The sequence below is a fragment of the Cuculus canorus genome, chromosome 16 (assembly GCF_017976375.1).
Source record: "Cuculus canorus isolate bCucCan1 chromosome 16, bCucCan1.pri, whole genome shotgun sequence".
Classification (NCBI taxonomy): domain Eukaryota; kingdom Metazoa; phylum Chordata; class Aves; order Cuculiformes; family Cuculidae; genus Cuculus; species Cuculus canorus.
The window spans coordinates 8,099,512-8,120,120 of record NC_071416.1 but is presented as its reverse complement, the minus strand read 5'-3'; the positions used below and the strand labels follow the sequence as shown (position 1 = coordinate 8,120,120).

The 20,609-nt window shown below is 53.4% G+C and overlaps 2 protein-coding genes across 2 annotated transcripts; both read left to right on the top strand.

The window, feature by feature from the left end:
- The first annotated feature begins 4,002 nt into the window (after positions 1 to 4,002).
- LOC128853854 (BPI fold-containing family B member 3-like) lies at positions 4,003 to 10,519 on the top strand. The gene is made up of 15 exons (XM_054081851.1): positions 4,003 to 4,099; positions 4,414 to 5,110; positions 5,450 to 5,554; positions 5,666 to 5,788; positions 6,212 to 6,275; positions 6,707 to 6,767; positions 7,128 to 7,207; positions 7,821 to 8,003; positions 8,174 to 8,227; positions 8,322 to 8,492; positions 8,877 to 8,944; positions 9,265 to 9,307; positions 9,735 to 9,798; positions 9,927 to 10,003; positions 10,184 to 10,519. Exons 1-15 carry the CDS (start codon positions 4,003 to 4,005, stop codon positions 10,256 to 10,258), a joined length of 1,962 nt encoding a protein of 653 aa, XP_053937826.1. The 3' UTR covers positions 10,259 to 10,519.
- A 1,204-nt stretch (positions 10,520 to 11,723) lies between these two features.
- On the top strand, positions 11,724 to 20,089 carry LOC104060859 (BPI fold-containing family B member 4). Its single transcript, XM_009562706.2, has 16 exons — positions 11,724 to 11,819; positions 12,589 to 12,738; positions 13,273 to 13,810; positions 14,363 to 14,467; positions 14,599 to 14,742; positions 15,408 to 15,468; positions 16,030 to 16,090; positions 16,602 to 16,693; positions 17,014 to 17,226; positions 17,466 to 17,519; positions 17,961 to 18,131; positions 18,305 to 18,372; positions 18,518 to 18,560; positions 19,210 to 19,273; positions 19,684 to 19,760; positions 19,884 to 20,089. Exons 2-16 carry the CDS (start codon positions 12,633 to 12,635, stop codon positions 19,905 to 19,907), a joined length of 1,821 nt encoding a protein of 606 aa, XP_009561001.2. The 5' UTR covers positions 11,724 to 11,819; positions 12,589 to 12,632; the 3' UTR covers positions 19,908 to 20,089.
- The last annotated feature ends 520 nt before the right edge of the window (positions 20,090 to 20,609 follow it).

Genomic DNA, 20,609 nt, shown 5'->3' with positions numbered 1-20,609 from the left:
ATCGGGAGCCCTAAGCAATGAGGAAAGCAGCCATAAAAGCAGCTCCCCAGGAGGACGGGTGTTTATGGGGCCTTCTCAGCTCACTGCAAACTCCATCAATGCCAAGCACATTTTTAGAGCTTTCGCTCATTGTTCTTGCATGAGCTGATAAATAACCAAACCGTCTGGGTTCCCTTAAGAAGAACAAAAAAATGAACCAAGATATCTGTGTGCAACCCTCTTTGAGGAAACCAGGCTGGAAACCTCCGGGGGCACCTTGGGAACCTGTCACAAGGTACCCCAGCTGCACTGTCACCCAGTGGGTGTTTGGTGCCCTGGGCTTGGGCAAACCAAAAGCAAAAAGCAAACCAGGCTCTGGCGTCCCTGGAGGGGCGATTTCCTTGGGCAGAAAGGTCACGGCCAGATGATGCCATCAAGGGAAGAGCAGAGAAGAACCCTCTCGTTTTCCAGCCAGGGCTGATGCATTTCACCTTGCCAGAGCTGCCCAGAGCCTCGTGCACTCTTGCTGGTGTCAAAGTCTTCAGGTCCTCTCGGAGGTGTCTCCTGCCCGCACAGCTCAGTTTCCAGGTGAGCCAAGCATCAAAGCAGAGTCTGTTCCCATCCCTCCCATTCTTCATCCATTGACTGAGCCAGCCCTGGTTTACTCTGTGTTTCTGTCCTCACATGGTGATTTGGCTTTTGTTCTTGGGGTTTCAAAAGCTGCTTTAGTGAGAACCTCACAACGTCATCATCTTTATGGGAATCTGCTTCAGTTTATCCCAAATATTTAGTTGCTAGAGACCTCTGCATTCAGCAGCAGCGGGTGAGAGGCCAAGTTGCTGTCAAGCCTGAAAGGTCACTGCTCAGGAGCTATTCTCTCTGCTGCCAAGGTGCCCCTCTCTGTGTGCTGACCATTATCAGCTGGTCTTTATGGTAATACAGGTTTCATATAGGGTTGGTGATAACACAACACCGTCTTGTTAACACCCTTTTCCACCTTATCAAATGTCACAATCTAGCCGGGACAGCAGGGCTTTGTGCTCCCACAGTGCCCGGCTGATCGGGTTGCAGGAGAGTGACAGCCCCTTGGGTACTTTGGCACCTTTGCTGCCTCTTCCTTGGCCTTTTGCGAAGGTATTTTTTAAAGCCTGAATTAATGTGTGACAAAACCTGGCTAATCGACTGGAAATACTTATTTCCAAGTTTGCAGAAAGTATTAACTCTGAGCAGGCATTTTCCTGGACTGTTATTGTTCAGTGTTGGGGAGCAGCCCATCCGCGCCTCTACCCAAGAGCACATCAGCGGAGGGAAGAGTGCCCTGCTGTGCCCTTGGCCGATGTCTCCTCGCCTCCACTGTGGTCAGCCTCCACCAGCACAGCAGGGCAGGATCTACACGTGGGGACCGTGGCTGCTCTGTGGAAGGGTTCTTGCTGCAGAATGTTGCTGCTCTGTCACGGCTTGAGGCAGCGGTTCCATGTATCCGTGTGGTGTCGGTGATCGTGGCTAGGATGGAGTGAAAGGGAAAAGGACAGAGTTGCTGCGGGTGCACATGGTGTGTTGGCTCAGTAGGAATTTTTTTCTCCTTTTCTTCTGCCTGCAGCAGTAAATTATCTGGCAGTAAATGAGCCATGATGAACCAGCTGAGACACAATTTTTCAGCATGGAAAAAACCTGGCCAGAAATCTGAGATGTGAGCTCAGAGCAACGGTCCCTCCAGGGCTTCAAAATGACCCAGAGCCAACAAGTTCTAGCCTGGAAGCTCCCTAGCTTCATGGTCAATGGCACCACCCTTTCAATGGTGTCTTCCCATGACAGCACATTCCACCTTGAGTCCTTCTGGAGTGCTTTGAGGCAGAGGTGATGGACCTAGAAATAACACCATGCCAGTTAGACCAATGCAGCATTTCCCAATTGGATGGTGTCTCTCCAAAGAGTCTGTCAGCTCAGGGTATCCATTAAGCCATGATACCCAATCGATGACCCTTATCATGTGTCACTATGCCTTCCCAATCCAATACCTCCTTTTCCTCTGTTATCAAATGGAGTTTTAGCCATTCACATCACTGGCCGGGCCCTGTGGGCTTTGGTAAATGTTGGGAAAGGTCACAGTTTGCGGGCACTCAGGGGTGGGAACGCTGGCCATGTCCTGCTGGCCCAAACTGTGAACGCTCAGCTCTGCTACTGTCTTCACAGGCTGTCTTTACATTGAGAAAGGCGTTTCCTGGTCCTTCGTTTATTCCTCATAACGTGTGGCACATCTCTACCACATGGGCTAACTGCAAGGGCAAAGTACTTGGTACTGCAGCACCGAGAATCATACAAGTACCTGCCGGAGTTTGGACGTATTTTTCAGCCAAATCGTCAATTTTATTTGAAAAAAAAAATGAAATATTTTATCAGGGCCTGACTTTTCAACGCTGTTCGCATCCTGACACGAGAGTGACCTGAAAGGCTGATGTGCCAAACTGGGCAGTGGCATGTGGACTGTCACCAGAGCTGGCCCAGCCACTGCACCCATTGGTCGTTGCTCAACGATTTACCTAACTCCCAGCATCTCCAGGGAAATATTTGCAGTAGAAGTCACCAGAAACCATACGTTGTTTGTTTTGCTCCCCACCAGTTATTCTGGATGTCCTCAATGACATTGTGTGCCTCTTTCCTGCTGCAAAACTCTATATATGAGGATACTCGAGGCAGCTCATCTTCAGAAGACAGGGACATCAGCTCGAGAGTTCCTCGCGCTCAAGAGCTCAGTCAGGTAAGAGCTAACTTATTCCTCAGAAAGCGAGCCCTCAGCTTTGCTTCTGTGCACCTGAATGCTTCCTAAAGGGCAACACTTTATATTCATTTAGGAGTATTGGCTTGTTAACAACGACTGTTATTCTTGCCTGCCTGAATTATACTCTGACAAACAAAATGCGCAGCTGCTGCATTTCTGCATTGCTGCATGAAATGCAGCAATTGAAACATTGCTGCATGAGTTTCTCAAGCACAGACTCACATGTTCATTGTATTTGCAGTCCTTGAGGAAGAAAGAGGATTTCATGGATTTCATGGTTTTCATAAACAATTATCACTTAAATTATTTTTGGCATAACTCTGCTATCTGAGATAGATTTTTACCTGAGGTGAATTAGAGCCCGGACGCTTGTTTCGATCCCAGTTTGATATGCTATTTACATTTAAATAGATTGGGGGCAATGGAGTTCATTGCGGTTCTTTAAAAAGAAAAGCTGCTTCAGACTGGAGGTCCCTCAGAAATACTGAAATGACATTGAATCTTTAAGCATTATTTTCTCCTTTGTACAACTCTAGAAAAGGTGCTTTGATGCAGGTGTTTGGTATTTGCACAGAGATCGTGGTGTTCAAACACAGAGATGCTCTCCTTGCTGGACACGTTGGTGCATTTGCCCTACGTAGATGCCATTGCTTTTCTTTCTGTGACCAGAGATGATCGTTTCAGACTGGTTTCCCATCACGTGGGAACAGGATCTGTTTTCTTGGAGGAGCTCTCACCCTGAACAGTTGCACCCAGATTGTCCAGATCCATCACCAACATTGCTCACCAATGCTGAGGGGGATTATAGCAGCAGCAACTGAACAACCACTTGCTTTTAACTTGGCTGCTATGGTGGTTGTTGGAGCTCCATCCCTGGAGGTGTTCAAGGCGAGGTTGGATGGGGCTTGGAGCAACCGGGTCCAGTGGGAGTTGTCCCTGCCCACAGCAGGGGGTGGAATGGGATGGGCTTTGAGGCCCCCTCCAAACCCCAACCATTTTTTGATTCTATGTTTCTATGAAGTTCTGGTTCCTTCTGTAGGGAAGTGCCCTCAAGCGTTTTACCATGCCCACCAGTGTGGTGAGGAGGTGGGAGAGGTGCCATCAGCTTCTGATTTTGTCTTCCCTGACAGGCATTCCACCTTTTTCTTTCCTCTATCCTCCTCTTTCCTCCCTCCACTGGCCTGTGCTCACTGTCCCAGTGCTGTACTGATGGCAATGACTTTCCACAGTTATCAGGACTGAAGATGCCTGTGATCAGGGATATTTTCCTCCTCTGCAGCCTGCTGGCCCTTTCACAAGGATTTCGAATAATTCCTCCGCTTGCCAAAGTAGGGGTAGATGGTAAGTGTATGGAAGAGACAGGATTCATACTTTCTTTCACACCAGTTCTGCTCTTTCTATCTCTTGATCATGCTTAGAAAATCCGAAGCTAGTCCAGATTTGTTCAGCAGTGGTGGCAGTGCTGATGGTTTGCATTTACAAAGCACTTTGGAGATGGCACTTCAGATCCTTTACAGTGGCTGGTGCTACAGCCTTTGTTGTCTAAAAAGGGAAACAGAGGGGCAGTGGAGAGGGAGGAACAGTGGGGCTGACACTGTACACTTGTGTGCTGAGTCCACATAGCTCACAGAGACCTCTCATCCTTTTTATTTCAGATATTACAGTGTCACAAGCCAAACGTGACCTCCAGAAACCATCAGGTGGTCTCCTTGGCAAAGGTGGTGCTGTTGGCAGTCTCCTCGGCAAAGATGGTGCTGTTGGCAGTCTCCTCGGCAATGATGGTGCTGTTGGCAGTCTCCTCGGCAAAGATGGTGCTGTTGGCAGTCTCCTCGGCAAAGATGGTGCTGTTGGCAGTCTCCTCGGCAATGATGGTGCTGTTGGCAGTCTCCTCGGCAATGATGGTGCTGTTGGCAGTCTCCTAGGCGGAGATGGTGTCCTTGGTGGTCTCCTTGGTGGAGATGGTGCTGTTGGTGGTCTCCTTGGTGAAGATAGTGTCCTTGGTGGTCTTCTTAGTGGAGATAGCGTCCTTGGTGGTCTCCTTGACAGAGAGGGTGTCCTTGGTGGTCTCCTCGACAGAGAGGGTGTCCTTGGTGGTCTCCTTGACAGAGAGGGTGTCCTTGGTGGTCTCCTCGACAGAGAGGGTGTCCTTGGTGGTCTCCTCAACAGAGATGGTGTCCTTGGTGGTCTTCTTGGCAAAGAAGGTCTTGTTGATGCCCTCCTTGGCAAAGATGGTCTTGTTGATACTCTCCTTGAAGTAGTCCTTGACATTCTCCTTGGCAAAAATGGGCTCCTTGGCAAAAATGGTCTTGTTGGCAGTCTGCTTGGTGGAAGATCTGCCGGAGATCTCACAGGGTGAGTAAGAGTGGGAGACAGATGACCCTGAGCTGCTCTCTGTGTGTCTGGACCACACCGGGGAAAGGCGGCTCTGGTCTGGAGCCTGTTGCCCCTTCCCGGGTCAGGTTCATAAACAAGGGTTCACCTGCTAGGAGTTTACAATGCCTGCCATGCCAGGGTGCCTTGTGCATGCTGTGAGCTGCTCTGGGGTGGTAGGGGATCCCTGTTGACCCGGGGCAGAGAGGACCCTGAGCCTGCGGCTCTGTGATCAGCCCAGCATGGGGGCTGAGGGCACCGGGCATCAGCTACACAAACATGCTCCTAACGAGCTGCCTTGTCCTTGTGTCACCCGTCCAGGCCAAGGATTCTGAACAACACCCTCCCCAAAATAAGTCTGCGCTCCCTGCCAGGCTTTGGGCACCAAATTGACTTCAACACCCGGCTGCTGGTAGAGACCACCAGGTACGGCTTGTACACCAGGAGCATGGCTCAGGGTGTGGGGGTCACCATCTCCTTGGAAAGCAGGTGGCCAACAAATTCCCTGAGCCGTGTGCTGTGCTTCCCCCCATGCAGTGTGCCGGGCCAGGAGCTCTGTGCGCAGCTGGAAGCAGATGTGGCCATGCTGGTCCAGGACAAGTGGGCAGCTTCTCAGAGCAATAAGGATTGCAAGACTGTTGACATGACCATCCGTCTGAGGTAGGTGTCCCTTTGAGGTGAGCATCCCTGTGAGACAGCATCCCCACGAGGTCGGCTTCCACATGAGCAGGGTGGTTGTGGGCAGCACGTGTGGCCCCTGTGGCAGCGGGAACACCGGCGCTGTTGGCCATTGAAGGGAGTGCTTTTGTGCTGGATGCCTCGGAGGCTGAACTACCTGACTGCCAGCCTTGGAGAGGAACTGCTGAGCTTCCCTTTAAAATTTTGTGTCAAGAAAGAGTTTCTGTGAGCTGTGGTGGGAATCCAGCCCCAGGCAGGATCCAGAGGGTTTGGTTTAGGTAATATTTTGGCACTGAAGTGTGTCCCTGGACAGCGCAATTGATTCTTTGTCTCTTATGCAAAGCATTTTTATTTTCCAGCTACTGATTTGCGTCTATCTTTATTTCCTATTTTCCTAATACCCAGACCTGAAGTACCCCTTCTGGATCAGCCTTTAAAACACCTCCTTAGCAATGCCCTGCGTGAGGTGGTAAGTGTGCAAAATGATCTTCATGCGACCCATCAGCGTGGGCAGGGCAGGAGCAGCCCAGGCTGCCCTGCGGGCACCGCTGTTTGCACAGCTGCGGGCTCAGCCGGGGTGGCCAGCACGTCCTCTGTGCCAACAGGCAGCGGCACCTTGCCTGCACCATTGCCTGTGCCAGGCTCTGCCGGCAAACAGGTGTCTGAGACAGTCGCGGGTTTGGTGGTCATGGTGAGAAAGCTTTGGCCAGGAGGAGAAACCCACCCTGGCTTACTCGCCGCCTGCTGCTGAGCGCTGTGGTAACGGAGCATCCAAAGCCTGCCTGGCAGGAGCTCCTGCCTGTGCCGTGCGACTCCGGCAGAGCTGGGTTTTGCCAGCTGTGCTGGTGCGATGCCCACCCGCTGCGGTCCTGGGGCTCTGAGTGTCCTCTGTCTCCCCAGGGCTGCAAGATTGTCAACACCAGGATCAACGCGTTGAGCACGCTGCTCAACTCCCCGGGCTGTAAGTGCTGGTCCCTGCCTTTCCTCTTCTCCTGTGGGAGCCCCTGCACTTAGAGTTGGTTGTTTTACATTGGGGAAACACAAATATTTTAACGGCTTTCTAAAAACACAGCTCTCGGCTCAAGCACAACATTCAATTTCCCTGCCCCAGAGCAGCAGCGACAGTTTCTCCTGCACGAAGCTGCTGCAAGAACTGTTGCTTTTAGAAACATTTTTGCTGCAAAAACAGTGCTTTCTAGCTGCTTGTCCAACCGGGAGCACTGTGAGCGGGAGCTGCTGTTGGTTCCAATATGGGTTGGGACCACAGGATTTAGGAGCATCCCCCTCACAGCTTAAAAGCTTTCCTCCCCGTGTCCCACAGCTGTGCTCTCACTCGGGGCTCTGGGAGATCTGCCTCTCTTTTCCATCGTTGGTGATGATGCTATCCAGCTGGATCTAAACGTAAGTGCCACTGCTTCCCCTCGCCTGAAGCCTTTGACTTGGTGAGCACAGGCAGTCGATCTGACTGTGTTGGCTGTTTGTCAAGGGCTCCTCTTATTCCAGCTGCTTCAGGAAAGCATTTGCTGGAAGGTACTGATGAGCATGCTCTGGCCACGTCTGGGCTAATGCCACCACTGGGTCTCTGCCGTATTTCTTTACTTGCTAAGCCTTGAGGGTATCATGAGCCAGATTGGCTTGGCACTACTTAATTAAGCATAATTATAGCACCATCATAGCTGCTAATAAGAAAAGCTTGATTTCACCCAAAAGCAGTGGTCACTGGTCACAGGCAGGGTCTGTTTTAAGTGGTTTGTGAAGGTTTGGTGTGTGACAGGGACCGTAATCAGGCCAAAATTGTCTGTAATGTGTCTTTCCAACTGGGAAATGACAGTGTTTTGAAAGAAAAGATGGATCAGGTGCAGCGTTGCCTGTGCTGGAACAGGCTGATTATTTATTAAAGTGTCGATTAACCCTGCGTGAGCCTCCCCATGAGGTCAATGGGCAGGCAGGGTGCCGGGTGTGACCACAGCCTTCTCAACCCCACCGGTGTCCCTCTCCTCTCTCTCCCCTGCAGCTCCTCGGTGGGGACATGCAGAGCAGCATGGTGGCCTCCACGCGATTACCACAGCTCACTGCCACCCTGCTGCTGGCCACGGGCCACCCGCCGCGGCTCAGCCTCTCCCCACGTACCCTCAGCACCCTGCTGGAGCCCATCCAGGGGCAGGGAGCCTTCAACCTCAGCATCACCGACTCAATGGTGGGTGACGAAGCCCCACTTCAGGGCCAAGTTGGGATCCTGGTCGCTATTGGGCAACCCAAGGATGCTGGCCACTGCGTGTTGTGTTTGTTTGTGGGATCCAGATGAGCCCAGCATGGGCTTTATGCAAACCCTTCTGGCTGCTAACGCCTCTGATGCTATTCCTGCAGGTACCCAATAGCAACTTGCTGTCCACGGCCGCCCTTCTCCCCTTCATCCCCCAGGTCAGGCACCACCTTTGTGTTCATTGATCTCCAACCCTACCACCCACCTCATCGTGCACTGACCCCTTACCCTGACCTCCCCTATCCCACACAGCTCACCAGCATCCTTCCCAACACTCTGCCACTGGAGCTGCGTGTGCAGGTAGCCAACGAGCCTGTGGTGGCCGTGAGAGAAGGAAGAGTCACCACCACCCTCAAAGCCACAATAGACATCCTCAGTCCCTCCCTGCAGTCCTTGCAGAAGCCTCTCTTCTCCCTCGAGACGGTGAGTGGGCTCTGGCAGATGAGACCCCTGAACAGGGCCAGGGGTGAGGCTGTCTGTGCTCTGGCATCCCCTTGGCTCACCTGCCCTTAGTACAAATCTGTACATTTGAGCTCACCACATCTTCAAAACGGTGCTGCCCATCCTTTTGAAAACACTCTTAGCAGTGCACAAGTGAAACATTTAAGGAATAACAAAAAGCAAAGACAGGAAGGGCGAACCCTGGGGAGAGAGATACATGGAGCCATCCATCAAAAAAAGCAATTTCTAGGCACAGACAGGTGCTTTTCTCCAAACGGGTGATTTACAAACACTCTGGGGTTTCTTCTCAGTCTTGGGAGCTGTGCGGGGAAATGACCTCATTTGCTTCCATTGTTCCAATTTCAGGACATTGAACTGAACATCATCCCATCAGTTTCCGATGGCAAACTGCAAACCTCTCTGGCCCTTGACAGGTAGAGTCAAGCTTCAAGGTCACTTCTGGCAGGGAAGGCTTTGCCTGGGGATGCTCCCACGACCCTGACACCTGGGGCTGGGGGCAGTGGTCGGGTAGTGTGATGTGGAAGAGGTGTAAGGGGCTGCTGGAGCTTTCCTGCCTCCTCCCAGCCCCAACCTCAGACCACATGTATGTCTGAAGGGATGAAAACTCTTTAAAAAGTTGAGCTGTTTTGAAATACCCTTGTATCTTTGAGTGTGGGAGACAAATTCCAGACCTAGAAAGGGTTTGAGCAGCACCCACTGCACCCCGACTCTGCCTTGTTTTTGTCTTTTGTAGTATCAGCCTGACGCGGGCACCCCTGAGACTCGACGCAGCCAGTGTAAGTGTGCCCTGCCCTGAGTGGAGGCGCTGCAGTGAGCGATGTGATCGTCAGAGGCTCTGCACAGGGAGGGAGAACCAAAATGCCAGTCCTTCAGTCTTCAGCTTTCTTCTTCTCTTGGCAGGGATTGTTGCCTGCCCTGTCGATCCCCTCTGCCCTAGAGCAGTGACCTGGCAGTGCACGGAGGTTGGGGCTGGGAAGGGGGAGGAATATTCAAGAAGAAATCACCCATCGAGCATGTCCCCGGGTAGCTCCCTCCCGCAATCCTGGCAGAATTTCCCTGAAAGAAGCTTCCCAGCATTTGTGTTTCATAGCTCTGAGCATCCCACAGTGACAGAACTTAATCAATAAGCCTGACATCGCTGCCTTCCTCCCAATAACTGCTGCTCTCCTCTCCAGACACTGACACACATCTTCTTCCCTGCAGGCGTCCTTGCTCACAGGATGGCTCAAGCAAGTCCTCCAGGCTGCCTACGTCCCTGCCATTAACGGTATGGCTGGGACAGGCCCCTTCTTCTCTCACACCCAACTGGGTTTGGGGCTCTCCCCCTTCCCTCGCTGCTGCCTGCGTTTGGGATTCCTTCCCCCCGTGACAAGATGCTCTCGCTCGCTTTTGCAGATGTCTTGTCTGTGGCAATCCCTCTGCCCAACGTTCTCAACGCCAGCCTCAGAAGCGCCAAGGTGGACATCACGGATGTAAGGATCACATTTCCCACATCCCTGCCTTCCTGGGGAGCCCAAAGCCCCATTTCCCATGGGTTTCCAGGAGGTCCCTCTGCCTGTGTGGGCCCGCAGGGAAACCTCTCCTGGGATACAGGGAAAGGCTGGTAAAGTCTGCTTGAGAAAATTGAATGGTTTTTTTGTGGCTTCTCCCAGGTAAATGACTCTTCTGAACAGACTGATCTTAGAAGATTCTGCTCGGGTGGACCCATGTCCCCGCTTGCTGAGTGAGGCAGGCGCCGCATCGCCAGCCCCAGAGTTCCTTTACCTCCGCTGTCTCCGTCTCCCCTTTTCCCTGAGCATTGCCCTGTGTCATCGCTGTGACCAAGGGGACAGGTGACATCTCTGGTCCTGGCCAAGCCTGGCAGCGGGGCAGGAAAAGCTTCTCAGCTGATAGATGTTGGGAGGGTTTCTGTAGCCACTTCTGACACCCGCAGTTGGAAAGCAGAGCTTGCTCCTAGTCACAAAGATTGCTCTCATATTACTCTTTCAATAAAATCTTTCACTGCTTCAGTACTTCTCTCCCTCAATATTTGTTTGACACGGGTTTCTGGTGCCAGCATCCCATTGTGTGCCCCATGCCCCTCTGCCACGTGGCCCACGGGCAGGCAGTGCAGCTTGGCGAGGAGGCTGTACCTGTAGCAAATAAGCCAGTACCTTCCAGAAAGCATTTTTGAAGCTCAACCTGTGGCCCCAGGTGTGGAACAGCAGCTCGCCGGGGCACTGGGTTTGGTGCACGTGGGTGCCCAGCTGCACCCATCTGGGAGCCGCTCACACCAATGGGCAGAGGAGATGCTCGCAGTACAGCACAGGCTTTGGAAAGTGGTCACTGACACTTCCCACCTATTTGGAGTCCTTGTTGCAGCCACTGCCTGGGAGCAGCTCCTTGCTGCCCGGGTGCAGCATGTGCCACGCTGAGCCGGGTGGGGAGTGTTGTGCAAGGTGTTGCGTGGAGCCAGGCACGGATAAACTGAGGTTACACCTCCGTACAGCTTTGTTCAGGAGTGCGTTCAACCCTTGTTGTGTAAGATGCACCAGGTTGTTAGCAACGTGTTTTATCTCACAAAGGTATTAAGTGTTGAGAACACCAGGACAAAAGCGCTCTTATGGTCTGGAGATGACCTGGAACAGGTGTCCCACCACGCAGGGGCTTTTCTGAGGCTATGGAAATCCTGTCTGCTGGGAAGGAGCTGGCAGCCGTGGGGAGGGGTGGGATGATTCTCAGGAGCTGCTGCTCAGGTTGAGCAGTAAAGGAGACAAAAAAAATCTCCTGGTGCTTTTCCGGAGCCTCCGCGCACGCTGGCTAGAGATTTGGGAAATCACCCTGAAGGGCAGTCTGCGTGTGATGGCCTGGAAATGACTGTGAGCAGGGATTTCTCTGGAATCAGCTGGTTTTCCAGCTTGGCTCTTTCAGGGCCAGCAGCAGCTTCGTGTGCTGCAGCTGCAGAGCCTCAGGCTCCTTCTCCTTTGCTCTGGCTCTGAGTTCTTGGGTAACAGTGTTGCCCGATAACGGGCATCCAATAACCAGTTGCTCAACACTTTTCAATGGTTTATAAATCTTTATTTATCTTGGAATACATTAAGACCACAAATGCTGTTTTATGAACTCAATCCGCTAGCCCAGCTTTTTAAATGTAGGCATCTTTCCACTTTTTCCGCATCAGCTTCGCTATATAAGGAGCCGCTGACCGTGCCTGTGGAAGTGGAGGTGTCTCTGGGCAGCTGTAAGGTCTCCCCGTGACTGAGAGCACTGGAGCCCCAAGCCAGGCTTTGAAATTCGGGATAAGACCAGGTAAGTACAGTCAAAACAGTGGAACTCTGTGTTGTAAGCTTGGGAGGACAGAACCACCATTTCACCCCTGGGCCTTGTGATATAACGTGAGCAAGAAAACATGGGAAAAATACCAATAATGACAGAAATGTGAGTAATTCAGGTTTATATTTGATGACTATCCTGAAAAAAAATCACAACAGAAGGTTGCTATGGCAAAATGAAAACCTTTCCCTGAAGGAAAAAGCACTGATCTGACAAAAAAGTGAGGGATATTTGTGTTGCCATGGCCTCTGAAGGTGGTTGTTGTTATTTTTATTGTTATAAGGTCAAAATATGCCATTGAAAAAGGAAGGCTTTGTTCCAAATGTGAGCTGCCTGTGTAATTGCAGCGTTAATTTGCATACCCATTATGGTTATTAGTGAGAGGTGCTCAGTGGGGGCTACCGGATATGAGTAGCGATTTCATGCTGTGAGTTTGCAGTTGTGTCACGGTGACGAGGAGCGCAGAGCCCTCCATGCCGTAACCAGGACTGAGCAAACAGGTCCTGGGTCTGGGCTTGCAAACCTCCCTGCTGATGTGCATATGGACTCTCTCCTCACCCCTGCTCTGTGTCCCCAGAGCCGTTTGCTGGATGTGGCTCAGACTCGGGAATAGTTTCATGCCTCCTAAAGCTCAGGTTTTCTACTCAACTGAAAAATATTCACCCAGCTCAAAATAGCCAATCCCTCTTCACCTCTGGGGCATCGCCTGACCTGTCTCCACTCTTTTCCCGTTGTCCTTCCCCAGGTCCTGCCAGCAGCCTCAGCACTGCCAGCCGAGCAGAAGACACCATGCCACCTGCGCTGGGCGTCGCTCTCTTGTACGCCCTGCTGACCCCGTCACTGAGCCAGCCCAAAGATGCCGTCCTCAGGCTCAATAAGGGGGTTTTAAGTGATGGTGAGTCGCTGCCTTCCCTTAGGGGGATCCTGGGAAATGGGGATTGATAGTTGTCCTTGGGGTTGATGTGGTGGTGCCAGCGCAGCTCCATAAGTTGGGAAGGGAGGTGAATTGCAGATGGTAGGGGAAGAGCTTGTATTGGGGATTGCTCCTCCTGGGAGCCTTCACCTCGCAGGAGGTGTGAGCCACATGGAACTTCTATTATCACCCATTTAGGGCTTATCAGTGCCCAACCCCTGCGAAGGTGCCACACCATTTGCTGATGCAGTAGCAGACAAGTTCCCCCGACCTTCTTGACATGGTGCCTCCTGTCCTACATCCCAAAGTCCTTTTTCTATTCCGTCACATATGGGAAAAACTGACAGTGGTTTGTAGGGTCTGGAATAGGTAGTGGTGGTAACGGAGAGCACAAACCCCTCAACAACCCATGCCTGAGGAGCACGATGAGTGCTGGTGTGGGTAGGGGGCTGGCAGGCTGCTGTGGTGGCCGGAGGCAGCTCTGCCTTGCAGGCTGATGGTGGGCGATGTTTCCAGCTCTTACAGGCTCACTCATGCAAAGCAACATCCTCCAAGGTGCCCTCGGAGAAGTGCCGCTAAGAGGCAGACGTCCCAGCACAGATGGAAGTGGAGACCTGTTGGGTGGCCTCGGAGGAGGTCTCCTCGGTGGTGGTGGCCTGCTTGGTGGCCTTACTGGTGGTTTGCTGGGTGGCAGAGGGGGGCTGACTGGTGGTCTGCTTGGTGGAGGGGCAGATGCTGATGATGGCTTGCTGAGTGGAGAGAGTGGTGGACAGGCTTATTGGGAGGGCCCCAGAAACCCCCCCAGAGGCTGGCCGGTGGCTCGTGGTGATGTCCCCAGGGATGACATCCCTGTGGGTGTTGCTGGAGGAGCGCTGGGACAAGGAGGTCTGCTCGGCGATGGAGGTCTCCTTGGCACGGCAGGGATCCTTGGTGGCTCTGGTGGCCTTCTTGGCAAAGGAGGGCTTCTGGGCTATGGAGGACTGCTGGGAGGCGGCGGCGTGCTCGGCATCCTTGGGGAAGGCGGCTTGGTCAGCACAATCCAGGGGCTCACTGGGTAAGGACAGCACCATCCTCACTCTTTGCATGGGGGCAACCTCAGAGCTGGTTGCGGGGAGCAATGATGATGCTTTGGTAGGAGCTCAGGTCTGATTTGGAGCTGATGCTTTGGGATAACGCTGCCTGGAAGTCCCACCAGGTTTGCATCATTGGCTGCTAAAAGAGCCTCTTGAGCTGCACAGGGGAGGTTAAAGCAAATAGGAGTTGAAAGGCGCTTGCCCATAGAGGGTGCACCAAACCGCCCATCAGCCCTGGGCAGGCGGTGCCACTGCTGCCAACACTTTGCTTGTAAGCAACTGCCCTGTTTGAACTCTCATTTGAGGCTCAGAAGCAGAAGCACAAGCGATAACAAGGCAACTAGAACAGAGCTTCCCATAAAACTGAGGAATCACTAAAAGAGGAAAATAACCAAGAAAACTTAGTGTGTCCTTGCTCAATTCTGGTCTGCGCCCATCCATTGAGCAGTGGCTTTGTGCCAGGGGCAGAGCCCAGGTGGTGGGTGCTGGCATCAGAGCCATCACTCGTGGTGTCCCCCTTACTCTCCTTGCAGGCTGAGGATTGTGGAGCTGACACTTCCCAGGGTGTCCCTGCGGCTCCTGCCTGGTGTTGGTGTCCACCTCAACCTCTACACCCGCGTGGCCCTCAATGCCAAATGGTAGGTTGGGCTGGTGCTGCTGGTGGCCCAGTGGAAACACCACCAAGAGGGATGTCTCTGGGGGAGGACACTGCTCCTCTTTGCCGGGAAGAGGCTGTTCCTCTGCAGGTCACTCCCTTCCCCTTGCACAGTCTCCTGGGTTTGCTTGACATCGCAGTGGAAGTGAACATCACCTCAAGGGTCAGGCTAACCATGGATGGCACGGGCTACCCCAAACTTGTGGCGGAAAGATGTGATACCCTTCTTGGTGGCATTAAAGTCAGACTCCTGAGAGGGTGAGTGATGGAGGAGTCCTCCTCAGCCAGCAGGAGCCTCCTCACCCTGGGGCTTCGCTGGCCCCAGCCTGTGCCCACAGAACAGGAATGCATTAGGGCATTGCCCCATTGTGCATCTCAGTCCTGTGGGTGACTGCAACACCGGCAGCTGCTGTCCCTACGGGTGACAGTCACTCACTGGCCATGTCCCAGGGTGAGCAAAGGGCTGGTGGGTGGTGGGGGGTTGTCCCTGTGCACCCCTCATGCAGATGCAACAAAGGGAGATGTTGTCCCAGAGGGCTGCACAGCCGAGCAGAAGGCCCCCCAGAGGGACCTTCCTGCCCCTGTGCCACAGCCATGGGTCTTTTGAAGTGACCTGGCACGGGGCCTTCTGAGACAGAAGCAGTTGTGCGTGAATCATAGAACCCACCTGGGCTGAGGCTGCTCCTGCTCAGCTAAGGAGACCACGTCTGGCAAATAAAAGGCAGCGGTAAATTTCCCACTGGCTATTTTGGGATTCAAATCACACATCACATGCAACATCTCAGCATGCACAATGCCCTTTGCTGCTGCAATTGCCTTGATAGGGAGAAATCTGAGCTCGGGGCTGTTCACAGGAACTGTTTAACAACACCCATTTACTCTGCAGCAGGTATTTTTCATGGTGCTCTTTTGTTTTTCCACAGCCTGCTCCCAATTGTGGATAATTTACTGGCAAGCGTCCTGAACAGACTCCTTCCTAATCTGGTAAGTCAGAAAAAACCTTCACCTTAGAAAGGATCAATGAGTCTGAAAATCTGCAGTGCAGCTCCCGTGGTGCTGCTCTTGTCCCAGAGCAGGAGAGTGGCCGCTGCCCCAGGGCTGCTGCATCCACCTGCCAGCCCAGTGGTTTGGGGTTAGTGGGGGATTTGTGCCACATCTCTGTCTGCTTGGAGAAGCTGCTCCTTCCTTCCCAAATGCAAGGTCAGAGAGCCTGGCACAGCTCTGTCCAGACACCTGGACCTCTGCTGATGCCCTGGACCATGTTGTGAGCTGATTGACTCTCTCTTTCCTCCTGAAAGGCCCAGGGTGTCTTCATCTGTCCTACACAGGCTCTGAGACTGTGTTCTAAACCCATTTATCCAGTGAAGGTCAAGGTGTGCCGGGCTGTTTCCAGAGCTGGTGCAGCCTCAGTCACCAGTGGGGGCTGCCACCCCGTGTGCCTCGAGCGCCCGTCCCCAGGCAGAGCGAGGAATTGCTGAGCTGGGCTCCGTGTCCTTGCTGGGCTCCAAATGCAGGGCACTCACTGTCCCTCCCCAACTCTTGCAGCTCTGCCCAGTCCTCGATGTCACCCTGGGACTTGTCAATGACCAGCTGGGTCTTGTCAACTGTAAGTACCTGGTGGTGCTCGTGCCTTGACTCACCTTCCCCTTTGTCACCTCCAGCCTGGCTATGTGAGGGCTGTGACATCTCCCTCTCCACTGCTGCACCCCAGGTGGGAAGGGCAAACCTCCTGCTTCACCCAGGTCTCCCCTGTGCCACGAGCTGGCACCTGTGGCAGCTCCCTGCGCACCGTCCCTCCGGTGCAGCAGCCAGGGAGTAGATCCCCAGTACGCTGGGAGATGCGTCCCCTTCCCCACATCTCCCCTCTCCTGTCTCTATGTTTGGAGAGAAGGACCCCTGGGTGCATGAAGGTGTCCTGGACTGGGGCTGTGAGCTGTCCCCTCTGTTTGCAGCAGGGGCACACACTGGTCCTTAGGGAAACAGCATCTCCTGCAGCATTAGAGCGCAGCACAGAGTTGCAGCCAAACGGCTGTCCTGAGCCCACCTGCAAGACAAGGATTTTCTAGAAGAAAAAGAGATGTTGCAGGGTATTGCTGACTCTCTCTCTCTTCCCCCAGCACTGGTGCCCCTGGGTTTGCTGGGCAGTATCCAGTACACCGTGTCCAGCCTTCCCCTGGTAACCGGTCAGTTCCTCGAGGTGGACTTGAATGTAAGTCCTGCATCTTCTCCTTCCATTTATGTGCAAGGACTGGGGTCTTTCACTTAGGTTCAGAGAAGTATCCATGGCCCACGTGCCCCTGGGTGGTGGGCTCTGGGATGGCTGTGAGAAGCTCGGGGGGATCTCAGCTCATGCCACCACCGTCATGGGAGAGTTCAGCGGGGTTTGAATTTCTGGAGAAGGAAATGTCACGGGACCTGACTTGGCATGGCCGTGCGTGCAGTAATTTCACACTGAACGAACATGAATTTAACCGTAACGGCAAATATTGCAAACACTTTGGCCTGTGCTTCCTTCCTCTGTGCCTCCAGACCATCGTCGGGCCGCTGGCAGGAGGCCTGGTGGACTATCCGCTGGGAAAGCCGGCCACCGTCCCCACCCCACCGCGGGTGCCCATGCCGCCCCTGCCTCCGATGCCCGACACCAGCTCCTCCCAGCTGGGCCTCTCTGTGAACTTCTTGGGCTCGGTGCTGTCTGTCCTGCAGCAGGAAGGGGCCCTGGACCTGGCCATCTTCACCGGCATGGTGAGCAGGGAACGCTGCCTCGGGTGGGTGTGGAAGGACTTGGGGCTACCAGCCATGCCGACCAGTCCCACCGTGCAGTGCCTCAGCTCCTCTGCACCTTCAGCAGGGGCTCTGCTGTCTAGGTGAAAAATGCAAGTGAGAGACACATGGTGACAGCCTCAGGTGTGTGGCTGGTGAATGCAGGTATCTGCTGAAAGCCACCACACACCTGTGCAGCATTTCTCTCCTCTCTGTCTCAGTTTCCTGAGCTCCCACCACTGACAACGTCGACCCTTGGAGCCCTGGTTCCTGCGGTGAGTCCCGCTTCCCTTTGTGCTGCAGGTCACCCACTCAGGGCAGCCATGTCTGGGGCAGGGGCAGTCTCCCTGTCCCTTCCTCCTCAGAGACACCATCGCAGATGTTCCTTGGAGTTGCACGAGCTCTGACTTAGGTCTAAAATTCGAAATTGTGGCCATCCAGAGCCTGGTTTGTCACCCCGTCCTCTGCAGCTCTCTTGGGTCAACAATGAGCCGTGCAGATGTCCCACCTGCAGGGATGTGGGGCTGTTTGTGGTCCTCCAGCCGGGATGAGATGTTCTCAGTGGGGCTCAAGGCATCATGGGGCTGAGCTCACAGCTGGCTTGACTTCACTTCAGCCAGCTGAGATACTGACTTGCTGGGCTGGAGCAATTCAGGATGAGATGTGCCCGCTGAGAGCAGCACTGTGCAAACGCTTCCATGTTTGGATGGTGACAGGTTTTCAAGGCATACCCTGAGCCACATGAGTTGCTACTGAACATTGATGTCCCTGAAGCACCGGTGGTGACTTTAAAGAGGAATAAAGGTGTGATCCAGCTCCTGGCTACAGCAGAGGTGATGGTGATCCACCCAGACGATGTCCTGAAGTCTCTCTGCCGTCTGAATATTGTATGTATGAAGGAACAACCCCTGCAGGAATTCCTCCTGCAGTTCCCCCCCACCACTTGATGGGTGCTGGTAGATGAGACCCACGCCCAGCGTGACATGGTTGGGCTGCAGGCTGGGCCAGGGCTGGAGGAGCCACTTGATGGGTCTCATCTGACCTCTCTGTTTGACCACAGAATGCCTCCTTGCTGGCCCAGTTTTCAGTCGAGGACAACAAACTGAAGATCGGCGTCAGTCTGGAGAAGTAGGACACTGGTCTTCATCTGGGGGGTGGCCAGGGGTGGCCCTGAAGGTGGGAATTCCTGGGCTGCGAGACAAGGAGGGCACTGGTAGGGCTGGGTCATCAGTGGAACTGCTTGGATTTTACTCATATCTGCTTCCTCCTGTAGGAATCGCCTCTCCTTGGTGTCTTCATCCATCGGTGTTTTTGATGTAAGAACACGAGCAGCCTCAGTAGCACATGAAACCCATTGCAGAGAGCAAAGTGCTGCTAGTTTGGCTCAGGAGAAACAGGGGCTGTTCACGGTGCAGTGGTTGTGCTGTATTTTAAATAGCAGCTTTCCTTCACCTCTGGAGAGGGTTTTTTTCCATGGATAATTCATGAACAATTTTCAGACAGAAACCTTACCGAGAAGGAGAAGTTTTGGGTTCCTCGTGAAGCACAGGACATCCCTCACATGCCCACGACATCCCCTCGGGATGCTCCTGGGGAGGCTCATCCCGGTTCCTCACAGAGTGTGACAGCAACTGTCAGGAGGAATCCTGGGCTCTCCTGTAGCAGGATGCCTGCAGATAGAGCACGTTTGGTTTCCAGAGGTGGTTCCTACAGGCAGCTTGAACGCCAGCAGGAAGGGCCCTGTGCAATGTCATAATTTTGGGACTAAAATTGGGCCACACAATGCTCAAAGTCCCATTCCCATGAAACTGGGAGTTTGCATTAGAAGGGTGCTGAGCTGGAGCACCAAGGGTTTAGGCTGGGGGGGGGTGCAGCATCCCCACAAGTCCAAGGCCAGGGTGAAGCTAGGCTGACCATGGGATCAGGGCCAGTGGGGGCACTAAGCCACCCCTCTCACTGTTGTAGGTCTCGCTCCTGGAGGTGCTTGTTGACCAGATTTTCAATGTTGTCTTCCTGCCTACAATGAATGGTGAGGAAGCTCTTACCGTGTCCGTGTACTCATGTGTGCTAGACCGTGCACAACACGATGAGTTGATGCATGTGTAACTTTCCTTGTTTACGGAACAGGGCGGGTGGGGTTGGCCTGCCTGCCGGGGGGCTCATTTCAGGCAGCTCTGTTTGCCGAGAGGTGAATCCACACAACATCAAACAGGGTCCCCGCAGCCCCCTCTGTGGGGCTCGCCACCTGCTTCTGCTCACGTGGGCCGGGGCAAACGGCAGCGTGTTTTACTGAAGCACCAAGTCCCACCACACAGCCTCGCACTCGTGGAGGGGGATTTATATGCAGGGAGGATGGAGCTGGGGACCAAGCTCCGGGCAGAAGCTCGGCAGCAACATCCCCTCCCGGAACACTGAGCTGGGCTGGCTTGTGACCCACAGGTGTGCTGGGAGCGGGGATTCCCCTCCCCAGGCTGCTGAACATCGACTTCACCAATGCAGATGTTGATGTCATCGAAGTAAGTGCTTGGGCATTCCCTGATGCTCCCCTGCTGGCACCTCAGCTCTGCTCCAGAGTAAAGGCAGCAGTGCCGCTTGCATGGAGGATGCTCAGAGGGAAGGTGACCTCTTTGTTTTGCCAGGATCTCATCGTGCTGTCAGCATGAGCTGAAGATGTCAGGCTGGAAAGGGACCCCTGGTTTTCCACGTGCAGCCCCAGAGGGATGAGAGCCCAGACTGCCTGAAGGATCCGCACCACATTTCTCTTCATACCTAACACAGCAAAACAGTAGCTTTGGCTTTTCCATGCCAATGTTGCATCCCTCCTACGTTGCTTGGAATAAAGGAAAACGGGTGGGCTTTTACCTCCAAATGGTGTGTTTTGGAGTCTCCTGTGGACTCTCAGAAGGGTTGTATTTTGTGTTCTCATGATCTGGTTTAGTGAAGTCCAGCCCTTCCTGCAGCCGCAGCGGAGGGATTTGCTCTGGGGAGACCCAGGGCTCAGGCCAGACCCTGCTGCCGTGCCTACCCCACTCCCAGACTCTGAAAACCACCTGGAACCTCACACTCAGGGTTTTCTATCACCTTTCAGGTTCCTTTTCCCTTTCTCTCTGTACTTATTTCCCCATTTTCTTTTATTTGTTGTGTATCAAGCCTCCTTTAAACTGCCAAGGTCCCTCTCGGAGGCACAAGCTACCTCCTGCTTGCCTCTGGCTGACAGGCTGGTTTCATGTGCAGTTGCTATACAGTAAACCACACACTCTTTACTTTTTGATAGCTATTCTTTTTTTTTTAAATCAGCCTTGTGCTATTTCTCTAAGTAATTAACTCATTGAGCAGGTAATCACTCACCTCTCGCTGTCCTCAGA

Coding starts and splice junctions, on each gene's coding strand:
- LOC128853854 (XM_054081851.1), top strand. CDS start 4,003: ATGCCTGTGATCAGGGATATTTTCCTCCTCTGCAGCCTGCTGGCCCTT. Junction 5,789..6,211: donor GACATGACCATCCGTCTGAG/GTAGGTGTCCCT, acceptor CCTAATACCCAG/ACCTGAAGTACCCCTTCTGG. Junction 9,308..9,734: donor TGAGACTCGACGCAGCCAGT/GTAAGTGTGCCC, acceptor TCTTCCCTGCAG/GCGTCCTTGCTCACAGGATG.
- LOC104060859 (XM_009562706.2), top strand. CDS start 12,633: ATGCCACCTGCGCTGGGCGTCGCTCTCTTGTACGCCCTGCTGACCCCG. Junction 16,694..17,013: donor TCCTCGAGGTGGACTTGAAT/GTAAGTCCTGCA, acceptor CTGTGCCTCCAG/ACCATCGTCGGGCCGCTGGC. Junction 18,132..18,304: donor CTCTCTGCCGTCTGAATATT/GTATGTATGAAG, acceptor GTTTGACCACAG/AATGCCTCCTTGCTGGCCCA.